Genomic DNA, 12,118 nt, shown 5'->3' on the forward strand with positions numbered 1-12,118 from the left:
GATTCTTTCACTGGTTGTAGGTGCAGATGGGAATTTCCGGTCTCGAGGGTAACTGTTCAGGCGGTTACGAGGCTCCAGCCTAGTGACTGCGTAAACAGTTATCCGAGAGCCGGATATTCCCATCTGCACCTACAGCCAGTGATAGAATCTTTTTCTTGCGTACCATATTCAACAGAAAAGAGTAAAAAATTAATTCAAACAAATGATTTCTTATAGCACTTTTTTCTTTTAGTAGCGTATTAACAAAGCGCGGGAACTTTACATCCGTAAATAGGAAGTATGTCATGACGTTACAGAGACGAAAACAACGTAAGAGTTCCGGATTTGTTTCATCATCTGCAATGGAACGTTATGTTATTTCCTTAAAATAACGTTTTTTGAATCGAGAAATATGTTATAAAGAACAAAGAGGAACTATCAAAGTATTTAATTTTTATCCCGTTTTACGAAAAACATTAATATGAATTAAGACACCGCCTAGCATTGGGATTTATCTTCTATATATCCACTTACAAAGAAATATTCAACACTCGAAAGAAAATGAAACTTCGCTCTAAACTGTGAAGTTTACATTTAGTGTCATCATACCTCTTACAGCGATTATTATACTTTACAAAATTTACGGGAAGCCGTGACCATGACGTCATTCACCGCGTTCTCGCACTGGCTTTAGGATTATTTTTTTTGTTTGCACTCCACGCAGAAACTTGACGGTCTTTACACTTCCTTACTTGCGTTTTAAAAGTGTTTTTCTGTTGCATGTTTTTTCATTACGAAAAAGAAGTTACTGTAAAAGAATCATGTTGGAGCGGTTTACGAATTTCTGTGACTGATTTGGGGTGCTCGGATGTTCATGCAGACAACCAGTCTGCGTTGTGTACATAAACCGGAACCGGAAAACATCGAAAAAATTGCCTCAGTATATGCAGACAACAAAGACGAATAACTATATACGAACGTTACCGTCTCGGGGATTTTCATCCCCTAATATGAAATTAGGCGCTGCCTATCTGACGGGAAAACCCGTCATACGGATTCTTTCTTCTTTCTGCATAAATTGTTCTTTCTGATATTTTGAGTTTTGACTGTAAGCCTGACGGTTTTGCCCTTGTTATAAAAGTTATGAACAAAGGAAAATATTTTTAAAAGTTTTGTTTTTAATGAACGTAGATCTAACCATTTCTTCAAATGTGTCAAAACTAGACAGACAATGGAAAACAGTATTAATGAGTTAAAGATAATAAGATCTAGTGATATTTGGATGCTAAGAATCTAGTCCCAAAATGCATTCATAGACCACCAATTACATACGTACTAATATTAAAAACTGTTCAGTATACCCCCTTCGGTACATACCTACACTATGCGCCTCAACGATCATGCCTTTGCTGTCAATTTGTTTCTCTAATACAAATTTCTGAATCAGGGAATGCAGTTTTTTTTTCAGTTCATTTGTTACTAATAGTTTTTAAAAATGATAAAAAAAAATAAAACCACAACAATTTACACATTAAGCCTATGTAACATCACGCTCAACCTCATGTTCTTCTAATATTCTTTTGTAGTATAGATACCGGAACTTCCATAATCCTGTTATCCTAAACACAGACTATTGCAATTCTTTTTAAATGCCATTATTGTCAAATGACTCTCTTTTAGGACAAATTTTGGCCCACTAATACAGCTATGTTAAACCTCTTGTATGTGAGAACGACAAACAACCATTTACATGTAAAATTCTTATTTCAAATTAATTCTAAAAAGTTCTTGACCAGAATTATATCCATAACACAAACACTCTTTGTCGAAATCCAATTTAATTTACCTAACAACTAACAGTCTGGAACCTTATTTGAATAGGATTAAGGTTAATTTCTTAGCTCGATAGGGATTGTAGTTGGGGCCTCTCAAGATTATAGCCAGCATTGTTTTCCAAGTGTAAAACTCTAATCAATAAATTGATTTTTTAAGAAAGTAGTTGCAATATAAGTGAAAGACTGTGAAAGGGAGGGAGATATGCTTTTCCAGGCCTTTGAATTTTTGTTCAAAATTTACAGACAGAATTTTGGTTTTAAAACTATACACATTATTTATTTCTGTTCCAACATTTGCAAAAATTGTGATAAATACCAATAAAAAAATGGACCACGGAAGACTTTGACATTAATTGGTGATAAAATTATGTATATAAATAAATTTTGTTACGGTAGCGTGTCTAAATTCGTTTTACTTCGACATTTTTGAAATTATTGGTTTTTCTACATTAATAAAGAAAAAAATGGCGATGATTTTGTCATTCAAACACTGCTGTAATATACATCATTATTCCATATTGGAAACAAAACGCGGGCCGCTTGTATCATCCGTAAACTCGTTACATGAAGAAACCCGAATAACACCGATTCTATGAATACCGCGAATTTTCAGCTCGTTAGAATACGATAGAATAATGTGTTGTTGTTTTCACACATCTATAACGGTAATGCGGCGCCGGACCGTTCATAAGCAATTTTATTTGATCAAATGTCGTCCTGAAAATTATTTAGTGCCCGAACTGCGCAGCAGCAGTTCCGGGAATTATGGGTAGAAACAACAACAACAAAAACGGTGAAGGTACAGAACATATTCCCAAGTTGAACGGTATATAGGTTTACTTTGACATATACACGTACACATTATCTATAGACGGTAAAACCTTCGGGTTTCCCGTATTATTACTACACACATCTTCTGTACATATGTAGTTCGTACATATGTAGTTCGTTATACGTCATATACAGCACGAGAGTCATCTTACACCCCGGGGTGTAAGATGGAATTTTCCAGCACCGGTGAAATCACCAGAAATCCCCGTCTGGTATGCAAGAAAACGTTATTAACATCCCACAAGTAACCCCATCCCAAAAGCAACCAAACACCTCTCTCTCTCTCTATCTCTCTCTCTCTCTACATTTAAGTTAAACAGTCATCGGCTATTTCCTAATAGTCCAAAACGTTACAAATATCACATTTCTATTTCACGTCCACAAGTTACTAGTACATAGTAGTCCACCAATATCTTGGAAAAATGTGACTTCTGGTGGCATTTTTTGTTAATGCTCGGATAATAGTATAAAAATGTTCATTAGGATCGAACATGAAATTTAAAAGGGGCTGTCACCTTCTAGGGTTCCTTATTACAGTGCAATGGAGCCAAAGGTCAAATAAGTGTATTTACAAATAAACTGTGCTGCTGTGCACTCGTTTTATTTTCATATACCATCTAATTGGTTTAAATATTGTGTCTCAACGCCCTTTAGTATTTTATAAATAAAACTGATGATAATATATATAATATAATATATATACGGTAATATTATATAGAATAATATATATCTGGGAAAAGTGGCATACGATGGCAAAGTGTGTTTTACTTGACATGTTTGCTAATCTTTATATGTGGATTAACTAGAGAAATATTTTTGAAACTGTCGTATCCAAGGCATATTTCTATGTAATTTCAAGGTCACAGACATGTCAAGATCAAAACTGATCTTTAAAAATGACTTCTAAGTTATTAAAGGTAGCAAAATTTTGCGTATATTAACGATATACTCAACAACTCCACACCTGCTTTTCCCTTTATATGGAACATTTAATCCCGCAGATGGCAGTACCTGCCGCTCACAGACCAAGTTGCATTCATACTTTGACATTTTTTGATGGGGGGAGGGGTGTCTTAATTGAACTGTCATGTTACAACGAATGTACGCACAATTGATATCGCTGTTATGTTTATTTAATTTAACTGGTCATTAAACAATGTGTCCAATTTTGATTCAAATCTGTCAAAATTTGGCGACATAAAAACAAAAGTCAGGTGTGGAGTTAGAAAAAATTTTGAATAAATGATTATAAAATGACACTGCAAATGCATTTCTTGCATTTCAGGCAGCAATGAAAGCTTTGAACTGACTGTAAAAAGAATAGAATATTTACATATTGTACACTTTTTGAGAAATGTCGGTGAAAGAGAAAATATGATAGGTTTTGAGGAAGAATACTACAGCGGAAAATGAATTACATATAAATGTATAAAATTCTCACGTAAATAGTTACAATTACTTTACTGTCATGTATACAAATAAGTATTTTTAGCTCGATCAGTAGAGCGCAGATCTAAGGATCGCGGGATCGTGAGTTCGATCCCCGGGAGAGGTGAATGTTTTCTATGACGATTTGATAATAGACATTGTCAGGGTTAATTTCGGCAGTTATTTGCGGGGAAAAGGCTACTACTTGCAGAGACTCCAGAACACTGATTAGGTTAATTGACCGCCGTTAAATGACTGAAATACTGTTGAAAGTAACATATATAATATTACATGGAATCCTTCTCCAGCTCCTAAAGAAATGATTTCAAATCTGGTGATGATTCGTTATACGATATATATTTATGTTAATCTGTCCGCGCGGGGATGGTTAAACAGGACCATTTTAGAAGAATAACTGAAATACTGGTCACAACATAGGTTTACACAGTACATGTACGGTAATTAACTAAACAGAACAGATCTGTAGGATTTCAACTAGTTAATCTATACAATATTCCTTTAATTTCCTGTAATATAGTTCTTTTTTTTTACTATCGGTCAGGCATTTATCATCATATTTTATGTATTTGCAATTATGTAGCACCTTTCAAGAACTAGATTTTCTATCAGTGAAGCTCTTAATTCGATATTTGTATCATTTTATTCTGAAAATTCAGCACGCTATTTCTGTTTCCATCTGGTTTTACTTCTACACTCTTACTTCCTGTTCAAAACAAAGTTGAAAACGATTCAGATCGTAACAATATACAGATCTGACACTTGGTTTCAGACAGGATGTCCTTGATAACATTGTGAAAACAAAGCTTGTGTCTTGACACTGAACATTAGTCATTCAGATATTTTACAAATAAAAATGTAAAAATAAAGATATAAAAACATCAGAAGGTTGCTCTAGAATTTTTTATAATAGAAAAAATAAGGCTCATTCACTGAAATGTTGAAGTTATACCTTCCGATATTTTCATGATTACTGACAGATGATGGTTCAGCTAATCAAAATGATGAAATATGGTGGTTCGATAGTTACCAAGAGATATATACAATGCGTAAAATAACTTCCTGCATGATGAGAAGAGCATGAAGAAGAGATTTGAAATTCAAAACGATAGATTTACAATGAACAAATAATGCCGATTGAATAAGTTAGGCTTAGACATATAGCTTGTGAAGTGTTTTGGGGTTTATTCATTTTTTATATAAGGTTAAGAAATTATTTCTATATAAGGGTAGTTCATTCTAACATTCCGCATTGGTTTTAATTGACAATGTATTTATTTTAACACGTTTAAGGCTACAATAGCGTTAGCTCACAATTGTTTATTTTATAACATCAGTAGATTCCTTCGTGACACATTGGTAAGTTTGCTCTACCCGGACCTATCACCAACCAATCACTCGGAAATCTAAAGGCGTTGTAACAGGAAAACAAACATGCTTTGCCCCTATATTCACAGTCATAAAGGTCATACTAATAACATTCGATATACTATCAAATTAACTGACAATTATCAAGCCTTTTTGAAGTTATGATATCTAAAGAACCGACATGAACAAATATTTACAAAATTGTAGATACAAATGTATTGAAAACACTTGAAGAGCGATTACCAGTCCTTATAATAGCCTAATGCTAATGTGCAAAGAAATAATTTTTTAGCTGATTCAAAAATATGAAAAAGACTATTTTCATGCTGATGGAATAAAAACATAAAAAAACATAACATTTGCAGTTATCTAATATCTATATTTACACTTTGATATCGCTTGATTTTTAAACATAGGTAGTATTTCTGAACGCCCACACATTCATGAAATTGCTACAGCACATGCATAAACCACTAGAAGAGAGTTTTAATTGACAGCATAGACCATTTTAGATAATGCTTGAGAGAATTTGCACATTTCATACATTTCATACTATCTCATAAACAGACTTAATCAAACCGAGTTTGCTATTTTTACGTCCTTGAGTTCTATGCTTCCGAAGGAATCTTTAGATCGTTCAACAGTTAGTACAGTCAAACTATGTTCGCTAGAGCTCAACGGGACAAGCAAAATATGTTCGAGATATCAGTAGTACAAACCAACGTGAAGTATACATTATAAAGACCTGACGCTGAGTTCGAGCAAAAAGTAGTAATTGGATAATCCGAATTCGAGCAAACGAAGTTTGACTGTACTAGTCTTTATGAAATACGCGGCAAAGATTTTTTCTACCTGTACTGTTTTTACAGACAATCATACAGGTAACCAACTAGCCATTTTAGAAATTGTTAGCCTGGAAACGGAAATTTAAGAAACATGTGAAAGATAACTTCCAGAAATAAACAAAATATCAGATCGTACGAAAAGGTAAGCTCATTCTATAGAAATAACTTTAGTCGTTTTGAATTTTGCCAGTCTCAAATGCAATAAATCTATTTGAAGTAATCTATTTTAATTCTCAGATTCATAATTATCACCGAAAAATTACAAGTTTGTAGCAAAAAATCTGAAGTTTATAACAAAAATGCATTTTTGACCTTGTGTTGTGACCTTTCTATGACCTTAGAAGGCGACAGCCCCTTGAAAAGGTTCCAATATTTATAAAATTAACAATAAACATGGTTGTCGGGCATTAACAAAAAATTCAATCAAAGGCAATTTCTAGGCCTCTTTTTTGGATATATAGGCAGACTATAGTAAATCCCAAATATTTCGAACCTAACGTTTTGTAAAGAAATGAGAGCAAGCATACATTAATTTCGAAGTAAAATGTTGTCACTGTATATTAATATGAACCTGTGCTGAGAAAGAGCTTCTAAAAAAGCTTATTAGCTTTCTGCTTGATCCCTTGCCTTTGTGACATATGTATTTATTGTAATTACATGATATTTCTTAAAAAAATATTGTTTCAACCAATAACGTTATTGTATAACTATTAAACACTATTTATCGCAAACAATCGATTCGTATCGGATAGAACTGGGGAATACCAGATACTAATCCCCAATGATAACGCGATTCCCGCCGAAACGCAAGGACGAGTCTATTTCATGATAACTGATGAAATAATAATTCATAATGGTTACCCATTTACTTGACAATTAAATATTAGTATTTCTTTTATTTTAAATAGCCACTATGTATATGGCAACATAGCTCAGTTGGGTAAACTGCAGACAACAATTGGATATAAGCAAATCGTTTTGTGGGTTCGAATCTTCATGAGGGTTTTTTTTTCAGATTTTTTTTCTATTCGTTTTCATTTTTATTTCATTACTTTTGTTTCTTTCTTTGATGGTTTGAATTTGTATATATGTCTTTATATAACACAATAGCATGTTCATTATTCGCATGGCTTGAGTGCATGCATTTAATCTATCATCTTTGATATATAATAAACTATTCTGATCTGCCATATCGGCTTTAGATACCTCTCTGTCGTATTGTCACAGAGCTCATGAAGGAAACTAAATTTTTATGCAAAAGTGAAATAAAAATTAATTCTCAATGCTGAGTTTCGAACCCACACGGCAAAAGATCTGTTGACCATGGAGAGTATGCTTTACCACTGAGCTAATTTGTAATTGGAACAAAATCTAGAAATATTTAGATTGTAACATGCTAGAAAAATGCTGAATTCCCTATGTTCCATTTTAATCTATTTATAGTCATGTTTGTAAATATCAAGTTATCGTTGGGGCATAGTACATTATTTCTCTCAGATCTATTAAGGCGTCCTATAAAATGTACAGCTGCGACACGCTGAAAATGGTTATCGATCTGATAAAACTGCTATTGTATAGACTGGTTTTGGCAAGTTCGCAAAATAAAATCCCATTTTAAGCTGTACTATATATGAGCTGTGCCATGAGAAAATCAACATAGCGGCTTTGCGACCAGCATGGATCCAGACCAGCCTGTGCATCCGCGCATTCTGGTCAGGATTCATGCTGTTCGCTTTCAAAGCCTACTGGAATTAGAGAAACAGTTAGCGAACATCATGGATCCTGATCAGACTGCGCGGATGCGCAGGCTGGTCTGGATCCATGCTGGTCACAAACCAACTATGTTGGTTTTCTCATGGCATGGCTCATATGAGCTTTTATTATATTGAAAAAAAAAACAAAAAACAAATAATAGATTGAGGAACGCAGAAAAAAATATCATACAATATACATCGTATTTAGAAAATCATGTTGTATGCAAAAGGGAGTGAGAGCACAAAATCTTCCGAATAGTTGTGCATGTTACTATATACCAAATCACCGGGGAGTGGTGGAAAATTAAAAGGCTGTAAATACTTCCTTGTACATAATAGTATTGAATATTATTACGATTATAACATGTCATATTGCAAACAAACGTTTTTTCCACTTTATATTGGTGGAAACGTATATCTGACATGTTTGTTATAGGATCTTAAAATTAAAGTTGTTGAAATTACAGCACACATTGACCTGCCTCCGACATAGAACTTATTACTTTGCTTAATAGAACCGACTCTGGTCTGCCTTTTTACGTGTCTTGAAAATTCAGCTTTTCAATTTGCCGTTTTTAAGCAGTCTGTCACTTTCGGCATTCTCTTTGTACGCACCCTTCCATATACCAAATCATCGATGGAATGGAGAAAGTTTAAAAACTGTATATACTTCTTTGTACATAACAGTATCAAATCATTAGAATATAAACATCTGTATTATTACATGTCATATTGCAAACAAAAGTTTTTTTTCCACCATTTTATATTGGTGGATGCGAATATCTGACATATTTATGTAATGAAGTCTTAAAATTAAAGTTGTTGAAATTATAGTACACCTTGTTCTGATTCAAAAATAGAACTAATTGCTCTGGTTGAGAGAACCGATTCTGGTCTGTCTTTTAAGGTGTCATGAAAATTCAGCTTTTCAATTTGCCGTTTTTTAGCGCTCTTTACACGTTTTCTCAGCCAGTCACTTTTCGCATTTGCATTGTATGAATTCTCCGCATGTAAATAACACTTTCTATATGTGCAGTTACAAGTTGTTTTTCTTACTGCTAACCTATTATACCATCTTTTCTTTCTGGTTGCTTTTCTGCTAATATCTCCGGGTTTCAGACTTTCACTTACATAGTCTTTTCCGTTTTCTTCTGTAAATTTGTCTGATATTTCGTTTTTATTGCCAAAGTCTAGTTCGCCATCTTCAGAAGTTTCATCTAATACAGCGTTTCCGTTTTCCAAAGAAGAGTCGTTTCCTTCACCACTTTCATCTTCTGTATCGTCATTTGTAATAAAAATATTCCTCTTTTCTGCGTATTTACCTGGAGGACCTAGAAGGACCTAGAAGTTTACTCGGAGGACCTAGACGTTGTATTAGACGTTCAAACAATTTAGTTTCTCGTTCTATGAAATTCAAATCTTCTCGGATTATTCTGAAAGCTCTTAAACGGCGAATTTTTATCTCAGAACATTCAAAATTGTCAAAATTTACAACAATGATGTTCTTTTTCGTATCCATGCAAAAATGCTTCCATAATATTTCAAATTCTTGAACAGAGTTTTCATCACAGAGATATTTGTTACACAGAAATACCACATAATTTCTGCTTTTGCCAACACCTTTAGCTATTTCTAGTTCTCTGTTTCCGCCAAATATGATGTCATAAAATGGAACAAAAAGCGAATATCCTTCTCTTTTCAGAGCGGGGACGATTTTGCGTTCAACCCATCTAAAAACGTTAGGGTTTTTTACTGAAAATGTAAGCATCGCATCAAATTCAAATTCACCACATTTTGCTTTCTTATTTATACATTTCCGTTTAAGCAACATAATTTCATATCTAAAATAGTAACATAAGAGGCTCACAACAAAAATAGAAGAAACCAACAAAGCAAGGAGCACAGGAAAGAAGCCAGGAATTTCCACTTCAATAAGACACTCGAGGAACTCTGTTGTGACAAGTTCAGCTGGTACAACACCTTTCCTGGTCATACACTGCAGACTCCCTTGCGCTTTATTATATCTGATCCAGTCTCCTATCCATAAATTGTCACAATCACACTCAACTGGATGTGAACCAAATTTTATTCTTCTTGGATGTAACTTATTAAATGCGACAGGTAAAGTTTTGAGATTTTGATAACTCATATCGATTTGTACGTTTTCCCCAAGATTTTCTATTGCATTGACATCAAAAGTTTGAATTGTGTTTCCTGTTAGGTCCATCGTAATGATTCTCTTCACAAAGTTTCTGTTAGAAAAGTGAGATATTTTATTACTAGAGTCACTCAAATCTAAGTCTATTCTATCATTTTTCCAATACCCTATCGGTGCAAAATCTGGCATACTAGTTAAACCCGTACACTTCACCTTAACAACACCATCACTTGGTATATCCGTACATATACAGTTCTTAGGACAATCTGGTATGTTGCATGTTAGTTCCTCAAATTTTTGTGTTTGGTACATATTTGTAAGATTCCTACCTTTCATATTTTCTGGGCTTATACAGATAATATCTTGATTGTCTATCTCTGGCCAGTATTTATGTGCGTTTTTACCTAGATGCGTAAAAAAGGGATAAAGGCTGCAATCACAATGCACAGAACTTCCATTATAGTTCAACCGACCCTTGAAGTATTTTCCAAGCATTGAATAGTCATTTAGTCCAAGCGTAGTAAAGTTTATGAAACCTTCTCCTGAAGTACCTTTGATTTTTAGATTAATATCACCAGGGCCATGAATGTTGCTCTCGTCAATGACGTAACTCAGTAAGTTTGTCTTTTCGGTTACTTCACATCCTTCACAACTGAAATTACAAAATGGACCTGGCCGGATTATATTTGTAATGTCTATAGTCTCTACAATGTTGTATGAAAAATCTATCATCAAAATGTTACCATTCTTTTTCTGATTCGTGTTCGGCTGTAATGTTTCAATATTATTTCTCGACAGTGATACGATCCTTAAATACTCCATGTCCGAAAAGGTGTCATTACTGATTTCCGTTATTTTATTACCATCAAGTCTGATAGTGTCAAGTTTATTCAAGCATCGGATGTCGCTAATATTCCTAATTCTGTTATAGCTAAGATCTAACTTTACAAGACTGTCAGCAAAGTCGCACAAATTATCAGGAAATTTGGTAAGTCGTCCATTTCTATGAACTGCTTCATACCATGTATGATTTTCCGATGAAACAAATTTTGCCGATCCGTAAACATCCTTATATTCTACACTTAACTGTCCAACAGTCACATTGCAAGCCGCTGTATCAAGTTCCCAGCACGTGACAGCCCTACAACAACAACAGCATTCATCTTCACCAGGATTGTTGTAACAGTTTTCAGGGCAATACATATCATTCCGAGTGCTGTTGGCCGGTGCCCATTTTCTATATCCCTGAAACGTGGCATTGGTTGAGATGACCGCATCTACTGTGTTGTATAATGCACTTAAAAGTACAAGGCAAATATCTACTTTATTAAACTTCATCATGTCGAGGCGTAAACTAAATAGAGGTTTTAACATACAGTAGAGTGCCTCTACATTATTGATCTCAAATTTTGATATAGTTGCCAGTTTTAGAAATATTACACCCCTTGTCAAATTACACGTAAGGAACAGGGCTAATGTAATAAAGTTAACATTTTTTTTCTCGTAATTTTGTTGTGTTTCTTCCAAAATGTGATTGAAATTTCGCCAAATACACTGATTTCTGTACATATTGCTACAGTTATTCAATAAAAGGTTAAGACATTACACACATTGTCTTGGCCTAATATATGTCACTGTCAATTTGTAACTATTCACTTGTTATTTCTCATTTTCTTCATGCAAAGCATGTATAATTACCATCATGAAAACACAAAAGAATACAGTTATTCTGTAATGCCACTTTAAGGTATTCCAGTCCATAGGGTTTAGGGTTAGGTAAAGGTCAGGCAGAGTTTATGTGTTACCAATAGAGTGTAACCAGCAGATCAGGGATATTTTTTACCATGCAATTTATTAGCGAGATACCTATAAAGAAAAAAAGGTGCTGAATGCTGATATTTC

General features: G+C 34.1%; 2 protein-coding genes across 2 annotated transcripts in view; one reads left to right on the forward strand and one right to left on the reverse strand.

Moving 5' to 3' along the window:
- LOC128558013 (uncharacterized) overlaps positions 1–4,058 on the forward strand; it is a 30,496-nt gene extending 26,438 nt beyond the window's left edge. The window contains exon 2 of the mRNA XM_053546751.1: positions 3,931–4,058. Within this exon, the coding sequence (XP_053402726.1) occupies positions 3,931–4,058 (128 nt within the window). The remainder of the gene's footprint in view (positions 1–3,930) is intronic.
- Positions 4,059–9,376: 5,318 nt separating this feature from the next.
- On the reverse strand, positions 9,377–11,554 carry LOC128558014 (uncharacterized). Its single transcript, XM_053546752.1, has one exon. It carries the CDS (start codon positions 11,552–11,554, stop codon positions 9,377–9,379), a length of 2,178 nt encoding a protein of 725 aa, XP_053402727.1.
- Positions 11,555–12,118: the final 564 nt, after the last annotated feature.

Source organism: Mercenaria mercenaria, chromosome 6 (assembly GCF_021730395.1).
Source record: "Mercenaria mercenaria strain notata chromosome 6, MADL_Memer_1, whole genome shotgun sequence".
In the NCBI taxonomy this organism is placed as follows: domain Eukaryota; kingdom Metazoa; phylum Mollusca; class Bivalvia; order Venerida; family Veneridae; genus Mercenaria; species Mercenaria mercenaria.